Source organism: Passer domesticus, chromosome 19 (assembly GCF_036417665.1).
Source record: "Passer domesticus isolate bPasDom1 chromosome 19, bPasDom1.hap1, whole genome shotgun sequence".
Lineage (NCBI taxonomy): Eukaryota > Metazoa > Chordata > Aves > Passeriformes > Passeridae > Passer > Passer domesticus.
In genome coordinates this window covers 2,585,219-2,612,524 of record NC_087492.1, presented here as the reverse complement: position 1 = coordinate 2,612,524, position 27,306 = coordinate 2,585,219, and the positions used below count along the sequence as shown (strand labels likewise).

The window sequence follows — 27,306 nt, the reverse complement described above, 5'->3', positions numbered from 1 at the left end:
TTTCTTTTCTTCCTCATCCCCCTCTGCTGAAATCTGTTTAATGGAGACAAGCAATAAAAATGGCATTTACAGCTACGTTTCTAGGGTTGCAAAATAAAAATGCAGCTGAGGGTAAACATCTCTTGCTTCATCTGCAGCATGTAAAAACTGAGCTGAGAGGAGAATGAAGTTCAGAAATGAGAGAGCAGAAGTTGCAGCCTCTGGAACCTCGTGTCCTCCAGAGCAGCCATGGGGGAGAACAAGCAGTGCCTTCGTGGTCTGAGCTCCTTGGATTAGATTAGGGAAAGGACAAGGGAATAGGAACATTTGTATCCCACTTTTCCACCCTTTCCCCCCCCTTTTTCAAATTCCCTGTCAGCTACCTTTGCTCTGAACTCTGTCTCCTCTGGCTTTTCCCTGGGGAGCATCCTCTGTCCTGCACTGGTGTCTCGTGTAATGTTATGCTTTCTTGGAATGTTTCTGAGTACATAAACATTGCTTGCTAATTTCCTGTAAGCCAAATCAAGTTGGCAATTGCTGCTGCTCTGCTTCCAGAGTGTTTCTTTTGTCCTAACTCCAGCTCACTTCTTATGGAAGCTGTGGAAGAGAGTTATTTTGGATTCTGTCACTCTCAAGCTAAATGTCCACTTAGCAAAGGGAATGGTGACTTCCAGAAGGTGAAAAGGCTGATTTTGGAGATCACCCCAGGGTGACTTTGCAGAGCTGTGCCTGTACAGCTGCCCAGGCTGAGTGTGCTGTGGGGTGAAATGTGAGGATTTATCTGCACAAGGGTCACCCAACCATCAGCAGCCAACTTCAGCCAGAGATTAAAATCATTCCCAGTCCCCAGCGTGTCAGTGATGGCCATTCCTGCTGACAGTGAGTGTGACAAGGATTAAATAGCCCTGTGCCCCAGGAGTTATTAGGTGGGATGAAAATGATGCTTTTTTCAATCCCTGTAAAAGTTGGCTGCAGCAGCCCTGGCCTGCAGAAGGGCTCACAAACAATCTCTTAGGTGAATGCCAGTTTTCACAGCCTCCCATCCCACAGGGACAAGGAATTCAATAGTGCCCTATATTTTTAATGTGTTGCAGCCTTTTTGGTTTTTTACAAGAATTAAGGGGAAAGAATAAAAATGTTTAATTGCTTGGGATTAGCAGAACAGGCTGCCTGTGTCCTGAACAGGATCAAATCTGTTTAAAAGACTCTTTCTAGTGGAGTCATTTCCCAGTTTCCTTTTTTGAATGTAAAAGAATTTTGATTAGCATTTGCCTTTCCAGTTTGTTGTGAGGCCAAGGAATCTCCATGTAAAACTGGCATTCAGAGTTAAATGGTGAAAATATCTAATGTTACAAAAAGCAGTTAAATAGTTACTGGTTTGGAGCCCTTAATTGCTGGTTTTGCTTTTTTTTTTTTTTTTCTTTTTTTTTCTTTTACACACTTAAGGAACCTATCTCCAGCAGACATGAAATCATATGATTTTTGCTGCACTTCTGAAATGTTTTGTAATAATGAGCATGTGACTTATCCAATTTAAAGAAAGTTCATGTCCAGTACACACATGCAAACCTCTTCCTCAGTTCACAGAACGAAGCCAAAGCAAATTGGCAGAGCCTGGAGGAGCAATGTGACTTGTTCTTCTTGCATCACCCTGAGAACATAACCTCAAGTTAATTTTTCTGAAGTGTTGTTGCTACTGTTTTCAGGCTTATCTTCCCCTTGTGCCAGAAATATGCAGATTAATGAAGTTCAGCTTGTTGCAGTCATTTAAATTTTTTTCTTCTGTGGAAAACAAGGGCATAAACATTTGAGGCCTGTGTGCACTTTGGGTGCTTAAACTGAGAATTTAACTGCGGTGGTATTTAAAACCACAACCTGTTGATTCGGAATATCCACAGCAGCTGGAATTCTTGCTTGCAGCTGTGTATAGAGCAGGAACAAAGGAAATTGAAAAGCTTTCACGTTGCTTCAAAGGAGGAGAAAAGCATTTGTTACTCACTGCTGACCCTGGGAGAGAAAAGCCATCTGCAGGGAGCACATTCCCGTGCAGTGCCCAACTATTGTCTCTTACCTGCCCTAAATTTAAACCATCCTGCCTTAATTCCAAGTTCCTGTTCCATTAGCCTCTGTTTATCCATATGTTCAATCTTAGCTTGTCTCTCTTTTTTCCCTTGGTTAAGCTAAAGCTGCCTTTACCCACAAGACTGAAATGAGTCATTTGATGTCCTGAGAAAACAAATACAATTTTCCTGCGGTGAGAAAGCAGCCGTCCTTTCATCTGGGGTTGGCTCCAGCTATCCCAGCTGAAGGAGAGGGAAAACTCGAGCTCAGGCTTTGCTTAACCTTTTTTTTCCTTGCTGTAGTAAAACCTGAGTCTGTTTTCTAACAAACACTTGCCCAGAGTCCCATGACTGAGCAAGCAAACTCCGGGACAGCACCGGGGAGGAGCTGCCGGATCATTCTGGAGGCCCCTGGGGATCAAGGGTTGTCACATGCTGGGGAATGTGTCTGGCATCATGTGGTGGGGTGAGACACAGCAGTGCTGACTCAGGATGTGGGGGACAGCAGGGATGTGGGGGACAGCAGGGATGTGGGGGACAGCAGGGCCAGCAGCTCCAGCCTCCCACGGCTCCGGCCACGCGCCGCTCCACGGGGCCCCAGGGATGCACGGGTCGTGTCTGCTTGACCCTGCAACCCCCAGGCTTTCCCCTGCACAGGAAAAAGAAAGGGAAATGGGGATTCAAAGGAGCAGCATTCTGTTGGAAATGATGGGAATTCTGACCTGGTGGATGAAAGCAAACTGCTCCAAACAGCTGGTCTTGTCGGCTGGGAGAACGGCCACGGGATTTGTGCACGTCACATGTTTTGTGTTTGGGAATAAACAGGAAAATAAATCAGGATTGTTCTTTTCCCAGGGTGCTGGTACAGCCATTGGAGAGCTGCCCCCCTATTTTATGGCGAGGGCAGCCCGGCTGTCGGGTGCTGAACCTGATGATGAGGAGTACCAGGAATTCGAGGAGATGCTGGAACACGCAGAGACTGCACAAGTAAGGACAGCATGTAAAACACCAGAGTCAATAAAACACAGAGCAACTTAGAGGAGTAAATAACCATTCCAATTAAATGAGAAGGGACCAAAGAATCAGTTGGTGTGAGTTCACAACAGACTTCCCAGGATGGAAGAAGATCCTGCACTGGGTGATACCTGTGGTGATGGCAGGACAAGAATGCAGCTTGTTGAAGCAGATAAAATAGTGCAGCCAAGTATTTGCTACAGGTACTGCAATTATTTAGAGTCCCAAGAGCAGCACAATAAAGGCAGGGAGACAGTGGGCTGGGAAAACAGGGGTAGAGGAGTTGCTGTTCCATAATCCTGGTTGTTCTGGATGCATTTAAGTCCTCTCTGGCCAGAGATGATTTTCAGCCTCAGCTCATCCCTTTCAGATGACATTTGCCTGCCTTGCCACTGACACCCTCGGGGACCAGTGTGTGACCCATTCATCAGCCTGAGGAAATATTTTTCCTGATGTGGAAATGCATCAAAACTGCTCCAAGTCCCTTTTTTTTTGCTCTTGTCATTTATTTTCTCCAGGGCTTCAGTAGTGCACAGTTTGCAATTGATGCTGCACATCAGTCAGGTACTGCTGTGGGTAATTTTTCCTTCAGGTCAGGAGTTTGTATCCTGGTCACCAGTTCCTGATAGTGTTTTAGATGAAATCAAACATTTTTTTCCTCATGCTGTTTGCCACCGAATTTTTCCCTCTGTATTTTTCCTTCTTATCCTGTTTTGTCTGCCACTAAGTTGAAACGGGTCATGAGACTGCTGTTAAAAACCAGCAGATGCTATTTACCATGCACTGATGTCTTTAAACTCCTCTGCCAGGGTAGTTTCTGGAGATAAATATACACTTTTCTTTTCCCTCCTTCAAAAAAAATGGATGAAGCTTTTCCATGAAAGTGGTTTGTCTGGAAATACTGAGTGCAATCTAGTAATTCTAACAGTAAACCCTGTGTTTCCCAAAAGCCTCCCCCTACTAGAAGGTTCCAAAGGGTTTTTCTGCTATTATAAATAGTAAATTCTTCTATTTTTTAAAAGATGCAGCAGGGGGAAAAAAGAATCTGCTTTGTTCTTTTCTCTCCCATCAATCTTTGCTTTACAAAGTAATCCCTTAACTGTATGAAAATCAAGTTGTGGTAAAAAAACCAAGGAAACCAGTTCAATACATGACTTCAGTATCTGTGTTTACTGAAACTCTCCCAGCAAATTATATGTGTGTACAGTTGTGGGAGCAGCCAGAGATGGTTTCCAGAACGCACAGTGAGATTCTTGGGAAGAAAATTTTTGCTAGAGAGCATTTTGAGAGGCCAGGCCAAACTATAGCTGTATTGACTGCCTGGAGTAAACAAATGGCCTTGTGGAATTAATGAAGGAAAATGATGCTGTTATTTACCAGTACTTTTGATTTTATTTTCTTGGCAATTGAGTTTGGATTGAAGCGTGTTGGTTTGTGGATGGATGGCCAGGAAAAAAAAAAATCTTTCAAACTCCACTTGTGGTTTGGTTTCTATAAACTCTTTTAACATGAGGCTTTGACAATCCGATTAAATTGTATTGTGCTCATAAAACTGACAGTTCAGTTTTTTCCATTTGCTAATGTGACTTCCTTTTTGCTCTTGGCTTCAATCATGTTTTCTCTGGATGTCTGTGGGAGACAGGCCTGCCTTTCCTATGACCTCTGTAAATCCCAATCTCCAGCATAGCTTATCACTCTTTGCCCTGTAATTTGTATTCATGAGCAGTGGTGGTGTCTATTTTTAAATTGCTCATTAACAATTGTTATTACCTCCATCAGCTTTCTCCCACTCTGAGAGTCTGAAGCCTCACACGGGGGCTGTGACAAGTGTCCTGTGCCTTGGGGATGCTGCAAATGCTTGATGTCAAGTGACAGGAGCATTTTTTCAGTAGAAAGGTCTCCTTGCACCCATTTTTTTGGCAAGGTTTGGGGATGGGTGTTGGATTTTGAAGAATAGCTGAGCTGCTCTTTGCCCATGAGGCAGAGCCAGCTGCTTTGACGTTTTTGCTGCATGTGACTTGTTCAGAGAGCTCATGGCTGCTGTTTCTCAAAAACAATGGTAATTTGGAGAAACAGATGAGCATCTTCTCTGGTGAGAATGGATGGTGGCTACAGCATCCAGCCTGAAGGATCTGGGAGGGGGAATATGCTCCTGGCTGGGCCACAAAAAAACAGCCAAAAAAGGGACCTAAGAGGATTAAACAGCATAAAGGTTTAGTGCTCCATTCAGAGTTACACAGAGTAAAATGCCATTTACTTTAAAGAGTCTATTGATGGATTTTGTGTCCTGAATGTCAGATCTGAGTGACCTGTCTCCTTGTGCTGGCTTTTGAGAGAGCTCATTAACCTGCAGCCGATGTGCCTGTCCTGTACTTCCCATTAGCACGCTTGAGAAAAAGCCCCTTATTTTAAAGGAACACTCACTTCTCCTTCCTCGCTGTCCCTTTGTGTGCTCACCAGCGAGTCCCAGTTCCGTGCAGGGAGTGTCCCAGCTGCCTCGTGGCCGTGCCCTGCACAAGGGGGTGGCTTTTCTTTGTCCCCAGAGCCGCCACAAGGCAGAGCCCAGCACGCCCCAGCTGGCATTTGTTCCTACTTAAGGCAGAGTTTAAAACCCACCAGCGTTTCAAACAGCATCTCAGCTGCTGTCAGCTCTCTTGCAGTGGGACTCCAGAGTGAAGGAAGGTTTTATCAGAGCTGCCTTTTGGCCACAGGGAGTATCTGCAGTGCAGCCTCAGTCAGGGGGAGCGAATGCTCAGTGCTGGGGCAGCACTTTGGCAATGACACAGCCACAGACTCTTGGTGCACTTTTGTGTCTCCACACACATGAGCAGGGACTCTCTTTTACCAGTTTCATAGTTGCTGCTTGGTAATTTTTCTCGGTTCTCTGTCATGCTGAAACACTTCAAGGCGAGGAGTGAAAAAGCAACTTTTGGTGCCAGCTTCCCTGAGGGTACCCGGTGACAGTGCGTGGGCCTTGCTGTATCCTGGTGCTCCTTGCTAAGAGGGGAAAGTACTGATATCTTTGCATATCTAATCCTTAATGGCTGTGAGTGTTTGGCTTCATTAAGTGGCATTTCTTTAAGAACTAATGATTTACACATCGGGGGGTTTGCTTCTGTGCAGCCTCGCCCGCAGCCAAACCTCCATGTAAAAATATTTTCTAGTTGCCTATGTTACTATCAGCCACTGCTGTTTGTTTACTCTCCGTGCTGTGTCCTGCCTGGGGAGGAATACAGCCTTGGAGAAGGGTTAAATCCGTGGAAATGCCGAGGTGCAGCAGGACTGGTTTGGAAATGACTGGGTGCCATCTGCACACTGGCTGTCAGTTGTTGCCGGGACCTGTTTTTGCCTCCACTGAACCTTTACTGGTTGTGGTTTGTCTGGCCATCACATGACTTCTCTGAAAATTCCCCCTCCCCTCCATTTCCAGTAAACTGTTTGAACAGGAGTGACTCAGACTGAAACCAGCTTCCCTGTAACCACAGGGCTTGTTAAAGAATTTGTCAACGTGGACTCGAGAGGGTTTTTGTGTTGGGCTGAGCTGCAGCCTGCCTTGCCTTGCGTCCGGAGCTCCAGCGAGCCCCCGAGGGCTGCAAGGGGTTAAACCCGGCTGCTGCCGTGGGGACAGGCACACACATCGTTCCAGCTCTTCCGAAAATGAAAACCCTGCGCTGCTTTTCCACATCTTCACTGGGGCTGCTCCGGGCTGGAGCAGAGCAAAGTCCGTGCCACGCCCGGGAGAAGGCAGCGCTCTGTTCTGACACGACACTGACTTCACTCCCCGGGAATGATTAGGCACGACTAATGAGTGAAATCTCACTTAATTAGCAGCGTTTTAGATGGCCAAATTCAAAACGGATCTCTGCCGTGATTGAATTAACAGCTCCCATCTGATAAGTTCCTGCTGGAAAAGGCTGCTGGCTTGTTTAATCCACAGCGTTTAAGGGTGCTTGGTACGAGAAAAAAGAAGTTCAAGCAGACCACAAGCAGGTCTTTATAAAGCATTTATCATAAAAATGGAAGTGGAAGGGTCATGTACAATAACTGGGAAACCTTGACTTCTTTTTTATTTCTTTTTGTTTGCTTTCCCAGAAATCACTTGTTGAAAAGGAACATCGAATTCCACTCATCCTTTCTGTTGCTCAGTCTTCCCTTTCCTCATCAGCTTCCTCTCTTTATTAATTGTTATTTATTAACTGCTGTGGGTGGTCACCAGGAGGCTGCTCCATCACACCCTGCATTCCTCAAATTTGATGCCAGTATTAATAACTCTAGGGAGGTTTCTTCCCTCTTTTATGGTGGTCTGTAATTAAACAGAAATTCAGAACTGATCAAACCTTGAGCTGCATTCAGAAACTCCCCACGAGTGCTGGGGAGTGAGGTGACAAAGTGACAGCGTGTTTTCACAGACAAGCAGTGGGTACACTGAGTAACAACTCAGTTTTGAACTGTTCTCCAAAATTACCTCGTTTAAAACAAGTTTTGGAATGAGTCAATGGCTGCTTTAAATAGGGGAACTGGAGCACTTCCTGCGGGAGGAGACAGCAAAGAGTTAAAACGGGCAGAGGGGAGACAATGCGAGCTGTGAGTAAGGAATGTGTAAAGCACCTCCTGGTTGGATTTCTTTGGGCACTGGCAGGACAACGCGCCCACATTGTTCTATTCATTTGCACACCTGCTCACAGATAAGGAAAAAACAGCACAGGGCATTGCACTAATTCCTAATGCTGACTGGAGAGGACTTTTTGAGTTCTGTTTTGAAGGGCTCTTTGTGTCTGTTCCCTAAAAAATTATTTCAATGTTCAGTGTGGAAGTACATAAATCAGAAATCACCCAGGCAGTGAGGAAACCTGGGTTACTTTGCAACATTTTCACTCGGTATTAGGTCAGGAGGATTTTCTCAGTAACAAATTTCTCACTTCACAACAGAAATTAGAAATAATGTCACCAAGTGTACTGGAAATGCTGGCAGCTGCATTTGCACAGGAGTTGTGGAGAAGCAGGTGGTTGAATTCTGTCTTTGGATTTTCATGCCCTGTTCTATGTGTGTTGGGAATGCTCAATACAAGTTTCTAAGGGGCAAATTTGTCCCTAAATAATTGATATTTCACTCCTCAGTCTTCTGAGAAAGACCAGTAAATGATCAAAAGCTGGGTCACAAAAGCTGGTTTAAATTTTTTTTAAGGACAACTTTCAATAACTGATAGAAATTCATTCTGGCATCATAATCAAGAAAAAGGCTGCTTTATTTCCCCCCTGCTCCAGACACTGTTTAAATATCTGTGTTGTACAAGAGTCTGGTATGCAGCCCACTTCTCTGAGCTGTCTGGGAACCTCTGTCCCTTCCAGGGAGAACAGGGGAGAGCTTGCACATCTGGCCTGAGAGGGAGGGCTTGTGTGTGCTAAAGGCTTTGTCAGCTGTGTCAGAAGTTCCTCACTTCCACTCTATTTTAATCCTTAACTTATGTCTGAGTCCTGTGTGGAGAAACAATTTTTTTTTTTCTCTGATGGCTTTGAGTTATCAGAGATTGAGAATGTCAACTTTCGTGACTGGTTATCAAAAATTCCTTCCTTACAATGTCTGGATCTTAAATCACCTCAAAATAAGGCTTGATTCTTTAGAATGGATTTTTAAAAATTAACAATATTCTGGAACTGGCAGAGCTGTGGCCACAATAACTGATTGCAGTGGTAGCTTTGAGATAAATGAGCAGCTGCAGTGGGGTTTTTGGCAGTGCTGGGATCTTCCTTTACTCCACTCATCTCCTGCCTGTGGCTGGAGTATCTTGTCATGGAATCACAGAAAAATTCACCTCCAGAGGAACCTGAGGCAGTTTCTAGTCCCGCTTTTTTTTTTTTTTTTTTCCCTAGTCCAGCTCAGGTTCCTCAGGGCATTGTCTGGGCTGGTCCTGGAGGCTGCACAAACTCCCTGGGAAATCTCCCCCAGTGCTGCTGACATTGCCACTGACAGCTCCCCTCCCTGCAAATGGGCTGCAGGGTCTGCTCTGCCAGCCCTCCTGCCACATGTGAATAGAAAGGGGTTGTTCAGCAAGGAAAGCAATCAGTTTATTTCACATTTCTGTGCAGGGCTGGAAAGCTGCAGAGTGTCACAGTGGACACGTTCTGCTCTGAGGAGCAGAGGTGGCAGGGGATGTGGTTTAAGGGGCTACAGCTCTGCAGGACAGATCTGATAAGGCTGAAAGGACATGCTCCTTCCTCTTCCTTTGGGCTGTTTCCTTTAATTGTGTCTCATTCTTTACGAAATTTCTTTATTCTTACAGCCTCTGAAGTGAAAGGATTTTTTATGTAGAAGTTTGAGGGTTTCGGTTCTAGCTGTGGAAAAAGCTGGCTTTGAAATGGAGTTACAGAGCTCACAGAGCCCTACAATCTGTGTTCCTTCTGATATTTCCCTCCTGAACCTGAGTGGGGATTGTAACAGCCTGAAATCTTGAAATGAAAGCTCCTGAGATGGAGTTTGTTGTAAAAAAACTATTTTTGCTGGTTCTTCCCTGGAGGAGGGGGAGGGAGAAAGAGGGAAATAAAAAGTTCCTACCGTGATCCAGATGATTAATGAAATGAAGAAAATACCTGGAAGTTCCTGGTGGAACTAATGGACTGATCCAGAGCTGGTTGACTTCATTCCTGCTCCTGTTAATAGGGAAATCTTATTTACCATAAAATGGACCCATAATTTGGAAGTTTCACACTTTTACTCCAAGGCAGGCTAAAGTTAAATGACCAGGAAAGCCAAGCCAGCTGTTGGAATGGACACTTCACTCTGTTGTCTCTGCTTGCAAAAAATTCAGCTCTTCACAACTGTGGCTTTTTTAGTCTGTTTTTTCTAACATCTAACAGCAATCTTAAAATCTGATAACAGCAATTTTAAAATCTGATAAGAGGACAATGGGTGTAATTGTATTTTCTATAGAAAAACTTAAGGTTTTCTGACCCAAGAGCTAATTGTAGTTACTCCTGTCTGAGTTTACAAAGTCCCAAAGATGAGCATCCTCCTGATTATCTCTGGACTGCAGCATCACCCCTTAACCTTAACATGCAGCCAACCTGAAGAATTTGAAGACAAGCAGATGTGGAAATAAATCCCTCACAATCTGTGTCCTGCATTCTCATCCTCAGAAAGGAAGAATCCACCTGTAGGTAGAATTTCTTGTTGACTTGGGATTTGTCTGCAATATCTACTGTATGTTCATCCTTGCCTACAAATATTCTGAATATTGAACTCTTAGCACTTTGAAGCCCTCAGATCTCCAGCACAGTCTGTTTAATGAGGCTTTGTGGGTGCTGCTCTCTTCCTTCCACAATTCTTTGGAGAAGCCAAGGCTGTTTTATTGCTGCTTGGTTGCCTTCATCTTGTACTTTTTGAAACTGTTTTCATGTTCAGCATCTATGTTCTTTTCTTTTGCAACTGTTCCATGATTACCCAACTCCTTTTCCAGAATTTAATGCCTCAGAAAACCCAGACTTCTCATGAAGTGAAACTTACTTAGAATCTGGAATATCTGCCCTGTGCCTGTTGTGTAAATCCCTTTCTTTCATCAGACTTAGTGCTTGCTTAGTTCTGCCACCATCCCACCAATCCCTGAAAACTCTTTTTTCCAGCTCCCTCTTTTGAGAGTCTGATTTCCCAGACAGGACTTTTCTCTCCCAGATTTTTGGGTGATAAGAAAGTTTAAACCTTACCTCTCACACCTCCAGGCATCAAATGGAAACCTCCCCTTTTAGTTTGCCCCTTTGCATTTACCTGGAAGTATTTTGGAGAAAGCTGGAACAAAGATCCATGAGCTGCTACCACAATATTCCTGTCTGTATTTTACTCATATTTTTGATATTTTGGGGGTGTTGAGCAGTGGTTTTTGGCCAGTGAGTGCTGAACCATTGTGACCTCCCAGACTTGGGCACCTCTGTGGCTCCTGTGCAGCTGCTCCCCTGCAGTCAATGCTTTATTCCAAGGAGTTAATAATTCCTCCCAGTCTGAAATCCTGGAATCCATTCCCTGACCACAAATGGTCATTCTCCCATAAGTTGTGTTTGATTCCATTGTGTTGTAACAGAAAGCCAGAAAGAAACAAAATACTGTGCAGCTCATTTTTAACATAACTGGGATTTTTACATAAAGAGGGGCACTGTCTTTGGAGGCAGCTCTTTAAATGTTAAGGACTCTGTAATTTTGGTGATCTAAGTGGTAGCTTCATACCCAGTCTTCAGTCTTTGGGGGGAGAAAAATGTTCTCCACTTCAGATGATTATCCGGATAATTAAACTTTTTTATTACAACAATAATAGAAATAATACTCAAATCTTGAGGGATTGTCCACACAAAAGGGACACATTTGGCCTGGGGAATGTGCAGCAGGAGGAACTTCCCTCTCTCCAGCAGCCCAGAGTTCTCCTGGAGAGCCACTGAGGTGTGGCACACTCAGATCTCTCTCTCTGCCCTTCATTTTTTTTCACTCGTGCTCCTGTTTTCTGTCAGAGTCACAAATCCTGTGTTCCCCCTTCCAGGCCTTCTAGAAAATCCTTTCCCTCCTGCAGGGCAGCCCCTGCCAGGTGAGGAGTGTCCATGGATGCATCCCTGCCCTGCCCTGCTCCCAGCCCTGCGAGACCTCTGGGCAGGGCATGTGCACCACGGGCTTGGGAAGGAATTGTCTCCACTTTGGGTTAAATCTGCCAGTTTCACCAATTTATTATAAAGTTCTTGAGGTATTTACAGCAGAAAAGAAAATGGAGAGAAGTTTTTCCAGCCCTCAGAACCCTGGGATCTGGATGTTTTTTTTCAGAGATTGAGCTGGGATGTGATGGGAGCCACTGGATTCTGAGTGCTGCTAAAATCTGATTGCAACTGTTTGAAAATGAACTATCCCATTGCATAATGTGTGCAGGCTTCAGAGAACAGAGCTGGGGAAATGGTATGGGTTTTTTCTGTGGGATTCAGTCCAACTCTGATTATTCAGAGCTCCTTGGATACCTCCAACCACTCCTGTGGATCAATCAACCACCTCTGCACTTGCAGAGTAAGAAAAAAGAGGCTCCACAATTTCAGGGGGAACAATTAATTGTGGCTGTTCTGCTACAGAGGGAAAATAGAAAAAAAAATATTAAAATTATTTTTTCCTCAAGTTTGTTAGTTAAATCTGGTGAGGTGCTTGTTCTTCCCTCACATTGAGGAGCTCACCAACTTCACAGTGAGAGGAGAAAGGAGAGAGAGATTAAATTATAAATGGAAACCAAATCAAACAGAGTGATGGGACAAAACTTGGTAACTTTGACAAGGTTTCAGGAAGGATTTTCCAGGGATAAAAGGCCCATATTTACACTGAGGCAGAACATCTAAATTCTCCTTACCACCCCTTTAGGTTGAAAATTTGGGAGGGTTTTTTGGAGCCGGTGGGGTGAATGAAATGATGAAAAATTCCAATTTGGGAGGGTTTTTTGGAGCTAGTGGGGTGAATGAAATGATGAAAAGTTCCCTTTAGCTGGGGCTGAGCAGATCCAGGAGAGTTCCCTGGGCCGAGCTGCCCAGCTGGGCCTGGGGAATCATCCCTGACCTTTCCCTGCTCTGCCCCAGCCCCTGCTTGGGATGTGATGATTAACCCAATGAAGTCATCTTTAATCATTTAACCTTCCTCTGCCTGCTCTGGGGCACTCACAGGAAATCTATTTCCAAACCCCAAAAAATAAATCATCTTTGAAAGGGACACAGTGAGCTCAAGCATCCTGAAATGTTATAAAGAATGAATCACAATTAGCTGAGAGGCCAGTCCAGTCTAGAAACTTTAATTTGGGGGGAAAATGGTTTGCCTGTAAGTAGCTGAACTTTTGTCTCTTTTCATTTCTATATATATATAAATATTATTTTTTAAAGCAGTAATTTATGAAAGTTATTGTATTTCAAATGCTAAAAAAAATTAGAGAAAAGATTGTTCCCCGTGCAGGCTTTAGAAAAGAAAAAAAAAATTCTGTTGTGAAAGAGGTAAAAGTTGTAAAACTGGGGATTGTATTCTCAGAGAAATGAAACTTTTAAAGCTTTTTTATTGTTGCAGGTGTTGCAAAGGTTTGTCAAACAAAATTTAAGGAAGGAACCAAAGAGAAATAGTTCTGAACTTGTTTTCACAGAGTAAATGTTGAGGCTGGAATTCATAGTTTTGTTGCAGCCCTGGTAGGTTTATTACCCTGCAAATTATTCATGGCTGTGATTATGTTAGATCACAGAAAAAAAATACCAAAAAAAACTTTAATTTGTCTTTTGGCTTATTTAGAAAATTTGGGAAAAAAAGAAAGACCATTGACAAGTTCTTGAGTGAAATTTTTAGAATTTAAAATTTGCTTTCCATGAAGGACTTTGTGATAGACAATGCAAAACCAAAACTTAACAAAGAAACAAGCTGAGTAAAAACTTAAAAAAATAAAGTTATGAATTAACAAGGTGAGAAAATTCGCTCCAACATTAGTTTTGGTTTGGGGTTTTTTTTGAGACAAACTTGTTAAACTTTTTTTAAAGACCTTCTTTATTAGCTTTTTAATGTTTTATATGTTTTTAGCTAGAGGGGAAATATTAGTTCCAAGGCAGCCTTGAATTTTGTAGTTTAAAAATGTGGTTGAGGGAAGCTGGTTCTTTGTAAGAAATTTGGTTAAAATGATGCACTTTACCCTAAGTTAATACAGTCAATTTATATCTAATTATAATAATAGATTTTATTAAAGCAGCTGTGCTGCAACTCTTAGTTTATAGGTCATTTTCTAGAGAGTTTATTTCCAATTCCAGCTTGTGAAAATGAATACAACAGGGCATTAGCAACACAGTAAAAGATAATGGGGGAATAAATTAAAATCAGAATAGGAACAACTTCCATGCAAATAAATCATGGAGCCATTTGAATAATTGTCTTGGAGTGGTTTATTTTCAAGGTACTTGGCCATCAGATTTATGGAACTGAGAGGAAAAAGATATTTATTGGCTTATAAAAGTGCAAATATTGCTGCAAGCCCGTGAGCTTTGGGAAATGGGGGAAAATAGGAGCTGAAAATGGGCACAGTGAGCTCTGCTCCAGAAACCCCTGAGGAGGGAACCATTGCAGGACACCTTTCCCAGGACAAATCTGCACCTTTTGGTGTTAAATGAATTTATAAGAATCCTAAAAACTGCTTTTCACTCTGTGTTTGCCTGGGGAATTGGAGAGGTGTTGTTTTCCTTGGGGAAAATCCTAGAAATAAATCAAATAAAAGGGTATTTTTATAAAATAGAAATAAAAGGGTATTTTATTCCTTCCATCCCAAATGCTGAGGGTCCCACTGGAGCAGGGATCCCCTTTTTGGGTTCTGTTTCCTTGGAAGTATCCCCGAGGGAATTTGGGGCTGCAGCAGGAACTGCCCTGGATGTCGCAAGATTTTTGGGCTGGGTCGTCAGGAAATTGTTGTTTTGTTGTTTAGAACAATTTGTGTCAAATCCTCTCTTTTCGTGAAAAAGAAATAAATAAAAAATTAGTTTTACTTTCCAGATTGTTTTTTGTCAGAATAAACTCAAGAGATTGGTGTCAGCCTCACTGGGAGCAGGTTTAATCCCTTGTGTGCTGGGGGGATCCTACAAATATCAGGGAAAATTTTCATTTAAAAAGTGATCTCTTTTGATCTCTTCCATTTTGTAATCATGAGCCCGAGGTGTAACTCCTGGTCAAAGTGTGGAAATTCACCTTTATAGGATATTCTAGAGGGTTTTTATATTCCCCTGTGGTTAAAAATGTCCCACTGAAAGATTTAGGAAATCTCATTTCTTTGGCATTTTTCTTACAGGTTTAATTTATTTTTCCAGGCATTAAATACAATAAATAGAATTATTCTGACTTGAACAATAATTATTTTTTGGGTTTTTTTTTAGTTTTCAAATAGGGAATCTAACTCTCTGACAGCACAGTAATGGAGAAAAGTTACTTGAAAAAGGGGTGAAAAAAGAAGCAAATGGTCTCATCACAGATCTGTTATTTTTTAATCTGCCACAGAAAATGCTGTCAATTTTACAGCTCAAAATTTAAATAATAAGCAAAAACATTGTAAAACAATTATTTTCTTTCTATGGTGTGTAGTATTTAAGGTTTCAACAGAACTAAGTTAAAATTGCATAAATGTGATTTTTCTGGATTACCCTGCAGTTGCTTTAATCAATAATTAATGATATTCTAAATTCTACAATTCAGTAGTAAAGGATGGAATTTAGAATATCATTAATTATTGATTAAAGTAATTTCCTCAGGTAATTTATTGCATTGCTGCTGGAAAATCAGAATTGTGTTGGTTATTTGTAGGTTTTTTTAAAGGAATGGGTAATTATTTTTTAATGTTTGCTATTCCCAAGCATTCCCAGCTTTCTGGGACTGTTGTGGCTGAGCCTGAGCAGGGAGCACTGACCTTGCTTTTATTTTTCTGGACAGTTTTGCTTCAAAAGAATTTTATCTCCTGTAAATTCCCTTCTCACATGCAAAGGAACTGCTCATGAGAATCTTTATTTTTGCTTTTTAAGGGGTTTCCTGGGTGTTTGGCAAATTCTGAGCCCCAGGAGTAAGGATTGATCACAAAATAAAAGGACAGAGCAGCTCCAGCCACAGGGGCTGCACCTCCCCTGATCTTGAAGTAATTTAGGCTCAACTTTGTGGATTTTAATGAATTTTACAGGTAGTAAAATTTATGAATTTAATGAATTTTGTAGGCAGTGCCTGGAATTGGCAATTTTGATGGAGATCCTGGGTTTGGGAGACCAGATCTGAGGATATCATGGGATTATTGTGCTTTTTCTGTCCTCAGAAAGTTCCTTTTTACCCCTGGAAATGGCACTGGGGGAATTCATTCCCTCTGCTTGTTTAATAGGTAGAAGCAGCACTGGCATTCCAAAGATATGGGGAAATAAATAGTGGGAAATAATAAATATTCTGTTTCCATGGCAGTGGCAGCTCAGTGCCACTCACAGGGTGTGGAAAAACAAAACTCAGATTTCCACCACGATTGTCCCTCCAAACTCAGGGTTTCAAAGTGGCCTTCCTGCTTTAAAATTTTCTCCCAATTCCCAGTTAGGAAATCCTGGAGATCACACACCTTCTGAGCTCTGTTCAGCTGGGTTTCCTCGTGAATAATTTGGTTTTTCTCTTTGCAGGACTTTGCTTCCCGGGCGAAGCTGGCTGTGCAGAACCTGGTGCAGAAGGTTGGCTTCTTTGGGATCCTGGCCTGTGCCTCGGTGAGTTTTCCCAGGAACTGGGGGATTTATGGGCTCAAAATCTGTGCTAGTATTTCTTTAGGTGTTGATGTGTTGTATTTGACATTTGTGACATCCTCAAATCCAGAGGTGTGCATGGATTGGGGAGTGGAAAAGTGCCAGCAGAAATCCTGATGAGGGTGTCCATCCTTCCCTTCCAGTCCTCCCAAATCTGCTCTTTGGGTCATTAGGAACCAGAAAAGGCAGAAAAAGGAAAGCAAATTTCTATTGTGGCTGTGGAGCCTCAAACTGCTCATGGCTTTTTAAATCAAGAGGTGAAAGGAGCATCTCCAGTGATTCTATTTTAGTTTTTTATGCTCTTATTTCAGAATAAAAAAATAATATTGGAGGTTTAACTCTCTGGAGCTAGTAGGAGTGGTGTGCCTTGTTTCCATCCCACACACAAGCTGTGGGGTGTGACTGCAGTGGGTGGGACCCCCCAGTCCCATTTTTCTGGGATAACCACAACATCACGCAGCTCTGAGGCTTTCACTGCACACTCGTCCAGCATCTCTTGCTTTCCTAAACTCTAAAGATGACCCAGCCAACTGCCTGCTCAGGTGTGGGTAACCTGTTAGAATTAACCTGATTAACCTGTTAGAATTAACCCGATCAGAGCTGCTGACATAAAGCTCCTGCTCACTAATCCTTAGAAATGTCTTCACGTTTGGAGTGGAGTTTAGCTACAAGCTGCTCCTTGAATCCTCTCAGGAGCTGCTCCCTGCTCTGACACATCCCTGGCCCAGCTCTTCCCTGTCCTTGTCACCAGCACAGCTTGGAGCTGGCAGGGGTGAGACTGGGCAAGGTGGAGGAGTGGAGGGCAGGAGGAAGGGCTTGGTGAGCAAACACCCCAGAGTTCCTGCTCGGTGATATTTAAACATTTGTTTGACTTCTTCCCCGCTTTGCTGGCCAGGCCCTGCTCACCCTGAGCTGCAGCTGGGCTGGGGGAGGGATGAGCATCACCAGGGCACACCTGGGCTTTGTAAATGTGCTCACACAACAGCTGCAGCAGGAAGGGAGAGGTGCAAGGTTCCAGAGGCCTTGGAAAAGCAGGGATGCAGAGCTGGCCCTCAGTGGGCACCTCTGGGTGAGCCACGGAAGGACAGCAGCCCCCACGTGTGCTCCTGGCATTTGGCTGTGCCCCCACCAGCCCAGGGCCTTCTCTCTGCTCTCCAGGTGTCTCCTCTGCTTGCCCCCCCGTAATTGTGACCTTCCTTCTGGATTTTAGGCAGTTTTATTTGATGTGTTGTTTTATGAGTGGAGAATTTGCTGGTGAAGTGGTAATGACTGTCCCAGCTGTGGGTCCTTGTCTCTCAAGTGGTGGCTTCTAAATGCTGCATAAAAACAGCAGCAAATGGAAATTAAAATTCTGCAGGCTTATCCAGTGAAGTCAACTGACTGTCATGTTGTTTAGTGGCAATAAGGAAGTCAGGATTGGCTGGAGTTTATTTCTATATAAAGGCAGCTCTGGGCAAGGAACAAAGCAAGAATCAGCCCTGAAGTTCCTCACTGTGACTTGTCAGAATTCACCCTTTGTTTTTGTGGCCTTTTTTTGGGCAACTTTGAGTAAGAAGCACAGAGAAAACCTTGCTGGGGATGTGCTGAGTAATTTCTGCCCGTGCTGTGCTGTACCCACAGCACCCCTGCCCCAAACTCTGCAGGGATTAAAACATTCTGTGAACCAAGCAAGGAGCCAAGAAGAGCCTGGAGCAGCCCTGGGTGGCAGGAGCAGAAGGCTCTGGGGTCAGTCCTTGCCCAGCTCTGTGGCCACAGCTCCTGTCCCACCTGGGGAGGGAGTGGAGCCTGCTTAGGGACCCAGTTCAGATTTCTTCCTCTGCTGTGGCTGCTCATAAATCTGAATTGCTGCTCTCCAGCAGTCCAGTCCAGCCCTTTCTCACAGGTTGCAGGCTTTGGTGGCAGAGTGTCCTTTTATTCTCTGCCAATCTGCACTCTTTAATTCTTTATTTAAGTCACAAAACACCAGCAGTGCTGCACTTTGTCACCCCAGTACCACACTGCTCCTGGGAGTGACCCTGCTCAGACACTGCTCCAGGCTGAGAGGGAAAGGTTGGAATTCAGGCACTTTCTTGGTTTCATTTCAAAAATATTTTACAGATAGTATCACAATACCAAAAGTCAGGCCAGCAGTTTAATAATAATAAAAAATTCTTTTAATTTTAAATGAAATGCATATGCTTAATAAAATCTAATCAGTGTTTTTAAACTGGATACATATGACTGTAAATGCCAGTTTTTAATGTAGTTTCTCAGCTGGAAATCACTGGGGATCAGTTGAAACCCTGGCTTCCAAGAGTGATGTGCTTGTCAGAGAGAAAATTTGATAAATCACTCAAAATGGCTTTGCTGTGGTTTCTGTGCATTTCACATGGAAAACTTTTCATTAGCTTTTTTCAGGATCCAGGGGTAAGGAGGGACCTTGAGAATGGAATTGTCTGGGACATTGTCTAGCTGAATCCCAGAGACTGAAGTTATGTGGTGGGACATCAACATTTTTGTCATTATTAAGACACGAGAGTTCTGGATCAAGCTGGAGAAGGGGAAACTGTTCATTATTCAAAATTTCAGACTCTGTTGTGTTCCTGTCCATCCAACGTGTGCTGGAATTCATGAACCTCTTTCCCTTGCGCTCCACAGATCCCAAACCCCCTGTTTGACCTGGCTGGGATAACTTGTGGCCACTTTCTGGTTCCCTTCTGGACCTTCTTCGGTGCAACCTTGATTGGAAAAGCCGTGATTAAAATGCACATCCAGGCAAGTGCTGCCCCTGCCTCGGGGCTGAAACCTTTGAGACCTTTGATTCTTCCCCTGTGTTACTTGGGAATGAATCCTGCAGTCTCCTTGCCCGACTTGAAGTCATGGAAATTAATTTGGTGCAAGGGATTTACAATAAAGGAGCTGCTGGGCTGCTCCAAACTGAGGCAAGTGAGTAATTTATAGCTGCTGACCCGCTCAGGAAATTGGTGGTTAGCCAAAGTATTTACCTACAGCCTTCACCAGACTGCCAGGGCTCCAGCAGTGAACTCCTTTTTGGTAACAAGCACTCATTTGCACTTTGAAATGCCCTTTTTAGCTCAGGGAGAAAACCCCAGTGAGCCCTGCCGGGCTGGGCCAGCCCACTTGGGGTGCATTTGCTGCAGTTTTGGGGCGGATTTGCCCACTTGGGGTGCATTTGCTGCAGTTTTGGGGCTGCTCTGCCCACTTGGGGTGGATTTGCTGCAGTTTTGGGGCTGCTTTGCCCACTTGGGGTGGATTGGCTGCAGTTTTGGGGCTGTTTTGCCCACTTTGGGTAGATTTGCTGCAGTTTTGGGGCTGCTCTGCCCACTTGGGGTGGATTGGCTGCAGTTTTGGGGTGGATTTGCCCACTTGGGGTGGATTTGCTGCAGTTTTGGGGTGGATTTGCCCACTTGGGGTGGATTTGCTGCAGTTTTGGGGCTGCTTTGCCCACTTGGGGTGGATTTGCTGCAGTTTTGGGGTGGATTTGCCCACTTGGGGTGGATTTGCTGCAGTTTTGGGGCTGCTCTGCCCACTTGGGGTGGATTTGCTGCAGTTTTGGGGCTGCTCTGCCCACTTGGGGTGGATTTGCTGCAGTTTTGGGGTGGATTTGCCCACTTGGGGTGGATTTGCTGCAGTTTTGGGGCTGCTCTGCCCACTTGGGGTGGATTGGCTGCAGTTTTGGGGCTGCTCTGGTGGCCCAGGTCTCTGGGGAAGGGCAGTGCCAGATGTGCTGAGTTTGACAGTGCAGTTGTTTGCACAAAATGAGGAATTCTCTTGGAAATGCATCACCCTGGTCCGAGGATTGCTGGAGTTTGGAGTCCTGGGGGATTTGCTGGTGTGGTCAGGCTGTGTTTGGGATGTTTTCAGCTGAGTTTGGGTTTTTGCAGCTCCTCTGCCTCTGTTGTTTGGAAATCTCTGCTGTGACTCCCATCAAAACAGCAGAAGCTTTTAGTAGAAAATAATTTGTGTTGCAGCCTCATCAAGCTGCTTAAAAATCTTTATTTTGCCCTAAACACAAGCTTTTTTCTTCCCATCATTTTTAAATGGTTGTTTTATTTTGCCCAGTGCTTAAGCAGAAAACAATAAATAGATTTGGAAATTCTTCCATTTCTTGGGATAGAACAGCTTTTTCTCCACACTTATTTTTGTAATATCTGAATTTTCTTCTGCTTTTAAATCCGTGTGTTGCCAAAATGTGTTCTGGCAGCACAGAAAAGTGAAATAATATTAGATCAATATTCCTTTTATTATTTTAATTGCCTTGTTCAGCTACCACAGTGTTTGCTGTGTAATTTATAGTGCTCCACACTCACATCCCATGTAAGTGAAAAAACATTTCCCAGTGCCTTGTACAGTTGATAAATCACTGGATTTTGTAATAGGCTCAGCTTTTAGAATTCTCTTTTTCAAGCACACCCTTGTGCAATAGCCTTGATTTTTTGGAGTGATCTGGCTGGACTTGGAATTTAGGAAATGTGAGAGTCATGGAAAAGGCTTTTAATGCAATGTTCAGACAGGAAGTGAGTGACTGGTGCAGTGGCCATCCTGGGACTCCTTTTGTGTTACCTTCCTAAAATGATGTCAATTCCATTTCATTTTTGCATTCTGATTTACTCAAGTGTTAATGATTTTGTGGTTAGCAGGAAATTAAGAGTTATTCTGTTTTGTAAAATTTTATTAGATAAATAATGGACTTTTAAAACCTTTTTTGTAAGGTTAAAATTGTATTTGAAGTTTGTCTTTTAATGTGTTAATAGTTTTTAATATGATTAAATATTATATTTGGAATTACAGCTTCATGGGTACAGGTTTGATTTTTATTTAGGGGTAAAACTTGCTAGGTTAGATTTTCATATTTAATACTACTTTGTTAAATTGTTTTTATGAAGAGATTTTTGGGTACATTTTGGATTAGGGTTAGGACTGTGATTATTCTGTTTTATCACAGGTGCCCAAAGGCTCTTCCTTTTTTTTTCTGTTTCTGTCTGAATCAGGGGACTAAACCACATTATTTTCCCCTCTGTGATCCTGTTTGTGTGAGGGGCTGTGAATTTCTCTGGCTGTTTTTCCATTCTAACATTGTTGATGGAGTAAAGTGACCTTGAGCTTCTGGGAATGGGAGTTTGGGGAGGATGAGAATGGGCAGCAAGAAATGCAAACTGTGAGCAAACAGGGGCAGAAAGTGAACAGCTTTTTTTTTTATTCCTGCCTCTTTGCTGAGGAGAAAAATAAAAATATTGAAAATATTATAAATAAATATTGAAAATATTGAAAAACAAAGAGGAGAGGAGGGAGAGCTGGGCAGGAGCAGAGTGGCTCCAGGCTTTGTGTGACTGCTCTTGTCCTTCCACAGAAACTCTTTGTCATCATCACCTTCAGCAAACACATCGTGGAGCAGATGGTGGCCCTCATCGGGTGAGTAATTCCCAGCTCAGTAATTAACTAAAACCTGCACCCACCGAGGGGAAAACACTGCAGGAGGGTTTTGCTGGCCCTGAGGCTCAGGCTTGTGGGATCAGCTTCACCCCAAACCAAAATTCAGCTCCCCAATTCCAGATCCCCTCCCAGATCCCTGCATTTATGGGATGTCTGCCCTGAGTTTTCTGCAGAGCTGTACTGGGATCTTAGGGCAAAAAAAAATTGAGAATGTTTATAGAAAATTGTATTTATAGGAAAAAAATCAGAGAATTCTGTGGTTCCGTATTAAAAACCTGAGATTTTTTGCAGTGTTCAAGGTTGACAATAAACATCCTCCTTAGCTGGAAGTACCTTAGACATTTACAGCATCAAATCACTCCTAAAACACCAGAATGAGAAATTTGGTGTGTGGAGCTTGGTCCCCATTCTGTTAAATTCTCTAGAAATGGATGGAGTGTCCTGTTTTGAGAAGGTTTGGTTTGGGTTTTTTTAAAAGTTAAAATGAATGCAGCCTAATATAAATCCATAAAATAAATTGTTCCTGCTTTTCCAAGGTTTCTTCTCTGGGGTAAATGGCTATTTTGCTGCCCAAAGTGTAATAACTATTTTCACATAAAAACCACACTCCTCAAGAAGAGTTTCAGGGGAGGAATGTCTGGAAATAATTCCTTTTAAACCAAAACTCCAAGCAGCGATGCTGTACAAAGAAAAGGAGTGTCAGAAGAACCTTGCAGGGCTGAAACAAATCCTGGCTTTATTATCCCTGATCTTCTGCTCGAGCCTCTGCTCTCTACCAACACTCAAAATTCATTTGTTGCTGTGAACATTATTTTAAAAAAGGGGGGGAGAGAGAAATGTGGTTTCTTTTAAGCATCCTGAGTTTTTCTCAGCATCAATCACTGCAGACAGTTTGAGCTGCCCCCAGCTCAGGTACAATTCCAAGGATTTACTCTCCTGTGGATGCTTGGAGCCAAACCCAGTAGATTTTTCCTACTTCATCTGTCTTGGAGATAATTTTCATGGAATTACTTCGAGTGCATTCACAGGAGCTCTGCTGGACTCGGGTTTTATTGGGGGGTTGATGTCAGAGTTAAAAAATGTTCCTGGGAGACAGTGAGATTTTTGGAATGTCCTGGTACCCTTGACTTCTCTCAAGCTGTCTCCAGCATTACCTCACCAATTTCTGTTAGAGGGGAGCCTCAAACATGTTAAACAATACCTTGCTCTAAAAGCCCTGTTACTGAATTAAAACAGAGCTCTGTTTAATGGTCAGAAACTTCATTTGAATCAAATTCTAGCCACCACAATGACTTTTAGACTTTCTTTGTCAGGGCTGTTGCTCTTAAACAATAGGAAATAGCTGAGCACAATACCTGAAAATAATGAACACACTGATATCCAGGGTAAGTGGAACCTAGACTGAAGATTAAGTTGTGAGATAAAGTCTGAGAAGATCTGATTTTGTAAGCCAGGGAGAATTTCTTGACAATTTTGTGATTTTTAGTGAAAAAAGCAAAACTGATTCATGTGCAGACCTGGTTTTTTATTGTCACTGGGTGCTGTTGGGTCTCTCACTGAGCCTGCCATAACCAGGCATTTAATATCATTTAATTTGATTTTACAGTTTTGTCTAGGTCTCCATTACAAACAGGTCATAAAATAGTTTTTCTATTCATTAAATTAAAAATGGAAACAGAAAAGAAAACATGGCAGGAAATGAAGAAGCTGTTTACAGAAAATTTTAAATTTTTGTGGAATTTTTTAGCAACAAATCTTGTTGGGAATGAGGGAGATGAGTGTGTTTGAGAAGTGGGGATGGTGTGAGGTGGAAATCCAAGCTGAGCAGGGTTTCCAGAGGTGCTGGAGCTCCCTGGGAGCAGCTCCTGCCCTGGGCTGGGTTTTGGTGCCTCAGAGCTGGGAGAGGCTCCTGCCCTCCCCAGGGCCCTCCCTGGGTTTGCTGGGGGAAGATGCTCTGGGGGAGTTCTGTGTTCTGTCACTTCAGCAAGGGTTTATTGCTGATTTTATTCAGCTGTTTCATTACCTGGTGTGCTGTGGGGTTTGTGGCTCCTCCATCTTTCTGTTCCTGTTTTTGCCCCCGGCTGCAGGGCTGTTGGTGAAGTCACACCCTGCACCGTGCTCCAGAGCAGGGTGATGTTCTCTGGGCAGGGACAGCTTTAAATGTGCATTAGGAATTCCCAGAAAAGCACTGGAGAAGTAGTTCTGAAAGCACACAGCATCCACTCAGCTGTGGCCATCCATTCTGGTGGGAAATGGTCAGAAAGAACAAAAAAAATCTACATTTTTTAGGGAGAAATCCCAGCCTGCCCAGACAGATTCCCTCTGGCTGTGGTTAATGATGAACTCCTGGGCTGGGGTGTCTGGGATTGTTCTGCAAGAGGAGCTCAGGTCCAGGGCTGGATCCTGCAGCAGCAACTGTGAATTCCTACCTAAATCACAATCCCAGAATGGTTTGGGAGGGATCCTACAGCTCATCCAGTCCCATCCCTCGCCTCTGATCCCAATCCAGCCTGGCCTGGGACACGTCAGGGATGGGGCAGCCACAGCCTTCTTAATTCTAAAAAAATGCCTTTTTAATTCTAGAAAACTCACCTATAGTTAATTACTGAGTGCATAACTGATTTGGAGCTAAACAGCCAGTGAGATTTTGCTACTTTGATTTTTAAGTCCCTTCTCATGGGTGTTACCTCTGAGAATCCAACAAACTCTGGGAAATCCACCCAAAAATATCAGTGCTCCTGAAGTGTCCTTAACCCAGTGGTTTTTGTGGGACAGCTTTCCCTCCTTCCCAGCTCTGCAGGGCAGTGTGAGTGATTGCACAGGGCAAGAAAAGCAGTTTTTTGGTCCCAGGTACTGGAAGCCTTGCCTGTACAAACCAGTTTGCTGCTATTTCTTGTGCCATAATTCTTTGCTTACAAGTTAATCTCAGTTGATGCTGGTAAAGGGAGCGTGGTGTTCCTTTCACCAAAAAAGCACAAATGAGATCATGGTGACTGAGGTAACTGGAAAGTTTGCTTAAAGATTGTTGGGGTGTTTTTTTAGTCAAAAATAATTTACAGTAGAGGTGGAGGTTGTTTCTTTAGAACACAAGGCAAGAAGTGATAAAGGCACAACCAGAAATCTTCTCCTGGGCTGGGAAGAGCTGGGCAGTGGCTTCACAACCTCCTGGGAGGAATTTGGGAATGTTAAACCAGTCCCCTTGATATTGTTGGTTCAAAACTGAAGAACCTCCCTGCCACAGGTACATCAGAAACCTGGGGGATGTGTCCTGAGCACAGCAGAGCAGCTCCACACAAAAATGGCTTTATTGCCCTCAAAGGGACACAGATGTGGCTGAAATTTGAGGAGCTTTGGTGTTGAAAGCCTGCCAGTGGATCACAACAGAATTAGAAGAGTTTATTTGCAAAAGGCTTGAAGGATTTCACTGAATAAGCAAAGGTTTTTTCCCTAAATTGAGTTTAAAAAGAAGAATCTTTAAAAAGCAAGCAGAAGTTTGGTTCCAAAGAGCAGCAGTGAGCAGAGCTGAGGACGGGCAGGTCAGAGATGTTGCAATTCCTAATTTTGAAAGCACTGATGGAACAGACCAGAATGTCCCAAGGAAGAAAGCCCTGGAGCCTCCTGGGCTGCCCTGGCCACTGGAGCGTGGCTCAGGTGAACCACGTCACACCTGGGCCCATTTCAGCCCTGAACCTCCAGCAGGACCTTTCCTTTTCCTCCCCTCATCTCACAAAGCAAATGAAGCTGCCAGGGAGCCTTTAACCCCAAAACCTTCCTGTTAAACCTGACCAGAAACCAGATTTGTTTTCTGCAGCTTCAGAGCTCTGGGCACAGGGAACAGCTCAGCCCCAGAGCTGGGGCTGGGGGCTCTGCCTGCTCCTCAGGTTTGGCTGGAAAGGGAGCAGGGTCCAGCTTTGGGCAGCCCCACACCCCAGGAGTCAGGTTGTGGGCAGCCTCAGCTCCCAGGAGTCAGGTTTTGGGTAGCCCCAAGTTTCCCTAAACCTACTCCAGGTTTTGGGCAGCCTTGGGTTTCCTTAAACCTAATCCAGGTTTTGAGTAGTCTCAGCTCCTAGGATTCAGGTTTTGGCCAGTCTCAGCCCCAGGTTTCCCTAAATCTAAGCCAGGTTTTGGGCAGCCCCAACTCCCAGGATTCAGGTTTTGTGCAGTCCCACGTTTCCCTAAGCCTAGCCCAAGTTTTGGGCAGCCCCAACCCCAGGTTTCCCTAACCCTAAGCCAGGTTTTGAGCAGCCCCAGCCCCAGAAACCAGGTTTTGGGCAGCTCCACGTTTCCCTAAGCCAGGTTTTGGGCAGCTCCAAGTTTCCCTAAGCCAGGTTTTGGGCAGCTCCAAGTTTCCCTAAGGCAGGTTTTGGGCAGCTCCAAGTTTCCCTAAGGCAGGTTTTGGGCAGCTCCAAGTTTCCCTAAGGCAGGTTTTGGGCAGCTCCAAGTTTCCCTAAGGCAGGTTTTGGGCAGCTCCAAGTTTCCCTAAGCCAGGTTTTGGGCAGCCCCAGCTCCAGGGCTGAGTCAGGCTCAGGCTGAGCCCCTGTGAGTCACTGCAGGGTCCTGCTGGTGGTGGAGCCTCGGGGAAGGGGATGGTTTAAATACTGTGAGAATCTTTATCAGCACAGGAAATGACAGCTCATTAAAATACTAACCGTTGAGCCAGTTTAGATCACTGTCTGGAAAAAAATTAACCATTGAGGGCTCACAGGGCTCAGGAGAAGAAAGGTGCCCTGTTGAGACAAGGGACACGTTATGCAAATGAATCAGCTCTGCTAATTGGCCAGTGGCATAAAAATATTTCCACTGGAATCTGTTTTTCAATGATTTTTAAATATCTGGCTTCCAAAGAAGTTGATGCCACTGTGCTGGAGTGACATTTTTGAGGGAGGGGTGGCTAAAATACCCTGAATACTAAAATCCCCAAATCCAGTGCCTGTTCCTAAATGTTTTATTGTTTTGAAGCTGCAGGATGGATTTGTCTTGTGTTCTCCCAGGGGAATGGAGAAATGGGAATCTCCTGCAGTTGCTGTTGGTGGGATTGTTCAGTGATGTTGTCCATAAATGCTGGCAAGGTGAAAGCCTTTGCCTTCCCCCTCTGGCCTGGCTGTCAATAACCCAGTTGAAATAAATTATTTGAAAAGAGCTGAAGGTCCGGGCAGGGAGGAGCCCATCCCAGCACGTTCCCTTTCTCTGTGGGATCCTGCAGTGCCTCTTCCCTCCCTTTCTGCAGCAGGAGATAATCCCTGGCCTTGGGCACTGCCAAACCCCGGGATTTGCTGCTCCTGGCTCCCAGCTCTTCCCTGTGTTCTTCCTTTGCAACTCTGCTGCCATTCCTAAAGGATCTTTTCCTGTGGCTCCTTCAGCCCAAAAAGCTGAATCTGGGCAAAACCTGCTGGTGTTTGCCCCAGTGTGTGGAGGCAGAGGGATTTTCCAAGCTGAGGGCTGTGGATATTGGAGGGATTATCCATAAAGTGGAGCCTGACTCAATATTGCATCACCTTCCCCAGGTGTGTCCAGCCTTGCTTGCACCTTCTGCTCCCCCCGGGGCTCT

General features: G+C 44.0%; 1 protein-coding gene across 2 annotated transcripts in view; it reads left to right on the top strand.

The window, feature by feature from the left end:
• VMP1 (vacuole membrane protein 1) overlaps positions 1 to 27,306 on the top strand; it is a 59,592-nt gene that overhangs the window by 25,928 nt on the left and 6,358 nt on the right. For both annotated transcript variants that reach the window (XM_064394494.1, XM_064394495.1), the window contains 4 exons: positions 2,895 to 3,026; positions 16,209 to 16,289; positions 18,963 to 19,079; positions 21,676 to 21,737. In XM_064394494.1, the coding sequence (XP_064250564.1) occupies positions 2,895 to 3,026; positions 16,209 to 16,289; positions 18,963 to 19,079; positions 21,676 to 21,737 (392 nt within the window). The remainder of the gene's footprint in view (positions 1 to 2,894; positions 3,027 to 16,208; positions 16,290 to 18,962; positions 19,080 to 21,675; positions 21,738 to 27,306) is intronic.